Source organism: Osmerus mordax, chromosome 9, assembly GCF_038355195.1.
Source record: "Osmerus mordax isolate fOsmMor3 chromosome 9, fOsmMor3.pri, whole genome shotgun sequence".
Taxonomy (NCBI): Eukaryota; Metazoa; Chordata; class Actinopteri; order Osmeriformes; family Osmeridae; genus Osmerus; species Osmerus mordax.
This window is the reverse complement of record NC_090058.1, coordinates 13,397,138-13,399,987: the sequence shown is the minus strand read 5'-3', so window position 1 is coordinate 13,399,987 and position 2,850 is coordinate 13,397,138. Positions and strand designations below refer to the sequence as shown.

Sequence of the window (2,850 nt, the reverse complement as noted above, 5' to 3'; positions counted from 1 at the left end):
TGTCAGCCAGCTGTAAAAGCCTCTTTACTGGGACATAAAACTGGTTTCCATCAACGCCACGCAGCAAGCTCCTTCTCACAGGAGTCCAGAAGGTTCTGTCTGGAGAGGGATTTCACTGTTCATTTATCATCTTATTGTTGTCATGTCTAGTTGACTCCTCTCTACCTCTCCCTCTCTCACCATCACTCTCGCTCTCTCTCCGTCTAATTCTCTTTCCCTCTCTTTCCCTCTCTTTCCCTCTCTTTCCCTCTCTTTCCCTCTTTCCCTCTTCTTTCCCTCTCTTTCCCTCCCTCTCTCTCTCTCTCTCTCTCTCTCTCTCTCTTCTTCTGTCCTCACGTTCGCTTGTTTCAGCCCTCTGAGTTGGTCTGTATCTGTCTCTGTCTGTCACCCCCCCTCGCTTCTCTCTCATTCTGTCTGACTCTTTCTCTCACCCTCTCACCCTCTCTCCTTTTCTCCTCTCTTGTCCTCTCTCCCTCTCCCTCTCTCTCTCTCTCTCTCTCTCTCTCTCTCTCTCTCTCTCTCTCTCCCTCTCTCTCTCTCTCTCTCTCCCTCACCCCCCTCTCACCCCGTCAGACGCAGGCACTGCAATAGAGACAGACACATAGATATTGTGGTGCCAACCAGACATAATAAAAAACTACCCAGGGTGGATAGGAAAAACTATTAAATGACTTTATTCACATATAATGATGCAACTATGGCTGTTGGTATCCCTGAATAAAATCATTATGTGTCACGTGTAAAGCAGGCCAGGACTGCATACCTTCACGAAAGAGAAGAAGCAGAGATATTTGCACTGCTACAGACTGCTGCAGACTGCTGATTCCTGCTAGCATGCCGTCAGCATGCACATCAGCTCCTGATAGTGTACCAGAGAGGGTGTCAGTGTGTTGTGTGTGTGGTGGGAGTGTCTGTGTGTTTAATTACCTAACTCCTCCCAAGCTGCTGCTTGGCCTCGTGTCGTCATAGCTCCCGACGCCACGGCAACTGTTTTACAGTAATAACAGACCTGTTGTAATTGAAATGAATTGCCGTCGTAGCTTTACGGGGCTCCCAGTCTGAACTGCTGTGCTGTTAATCGGGACAGGGTCAGGAGGAGAGGGCTTGGCTCACTTTGTGCTGCCTGGAAAACGCTGAGAGACACTTGTGTTCCAGAACTGCTGCGTGCACCTACACAAACCTCCCTCACACACACCTCCTCACTCACACACACCTCACTGACGCACACCTCTCCCACACACATCTATCATTTAGTGGCACCCTGCTTGCTGCTTCATTCAAACAGGCGACCGTTCACAAGTTCAAATACGACTGACACGTGAACAGCCCAATACATGTTGGAAACGTTACTGCAGAGATGAATGCTGAGGCTGGTGACAAAGCCAAGCCTTCTGTAGTCCCTCCGCGGCAATTCCTTTCATGATGAAATGAATGAACACCGACAGAACATGAGTGGATGGGTGGTTGTGCCAGGCAGGAGACCCAGAGGACGGGCTCCTCAGGGTCACCGCCGAGCCGGGAGCGTGAGCAGATCCCGGGGGTGCCCGGAGGGGAGAACGAACTCACGAGCGGCGGAGCGGCGGAGCGAGGGATGGAGGACGGCAGGGACACGAGCAGCGCGGGTGACGTGTGCGTCTGAGGTGTTCAAATACGGAGGGGAACCAGCCAACCTCCGTCAAAATCGAAGCGCCTCGGTTTATTATTTGTTTGTCCTCCGCGTGAACAGACGTTTACTGTGGCAGGCTGTGTGGGGTGAGGGGTTCTGGTGGGGCGAGGACAGACACACACGGCTCGGGGAGAGCTCTGCAGTTGCTTTTTCATCCGAATGTGTTTGTTGACAGCGGGTGCTGTCCAGCGTGCAGGGAGAGAGGTGGCTCGTGCCACAGCTTCCACAGACAGAGCGAACTCAGGGGCTTTGAGGTTTGGATTCATCACTTTCATTAGTGTCGTGTTTACCGCTAGGGCTGTTGGAAATGTTCCTTGCAATAAACCGAAATGAGGGCAACATTTGAATAATATACAGTGGAACACAATGTACCAGGAGATGTTGCTTAGTTTTGTCACAGCTCAGGTATTCGTGGAGGTTTCTAGAACAGGTTTGTCCTCTATGTGCCTGCCAAATGAGTGCTTCTCCAGGGCGGGAGATTAATGAGCTGTCAGTACAGGGGAGACAGAAAAAGACAGTGTTCTCTTGGTCTTAAAAAAAAGAAGATAATTACCCGCTGATCACGGCGGTAATAATGACGGCCTGTCTTTCAGGATGGGACAGGAAGCAGAGCTCTGAGAGGACGTGCTTTTTCTTCTTCTCTCTTCCTGTCTCTCACCATGCCAATGGATGACTTATAGCACTTATACCGCCATTTTATTGACTTTTACAAGGCTGCTACCACCGAACTTGTGACGATTCTCTGTGGAACTGCTTACAAAAATTCCAGCTGAAATCAAAAGGTTTATACTTTTTTTTTGGCAAAACATCACAGCTGTTCTGATTAATTTATCAGTTAAAACGGTTATGGAAAAAATTAGTCATGTAAATAAATTTTGAATTAGAATTTTTATGAAAATCTAATTACACATTTCTCGTGGGTGTAGTGTTCATACAGGTAGATTTCAGCTAACAGCAGCTGGACACTCATACACCTCATCTTAGACTGTCTCTTAGAGGAGAGGAGAGGAGAGAGAGAGGGGGGAGGGAGGGAGGGAAGGAGGGGAGGGGGAGGGGAGGGGGAGGGAGGGGAGGGGAGGAGGAGGGGGAGGGGAGGGAGGGAGGGAGGGAGGGAGAGGAGGGAGGGAGGGAGGGAGGGAGGGAGGGAGGGAGGAGGGAGGGAGGGAGGGAGGGGGGGGAGGGAG

General features: G+C 50.6%; 1 protein-coding gene across 1 annotated transcript in view; it reads left to right on the top strand.

The window, feature by feature from the left end:
• The first annotated feature begins 1,456 nt into the window (after window positions 1-1,456).
• The window catches only part of fgfr3 (fibroblast growth factor receptor 3), a 23,688-nt gene continuing 22,294 nt past the window's right edge, over window positions 1,457-2,850 (top strand). The window contains 1 exon segment of the mRNA XM_067243344.1: window positions 1,457-1,622. Coding sequence (XP_067099445.1) covers window positions 1,457-1,622 — 166 coding nt within the window.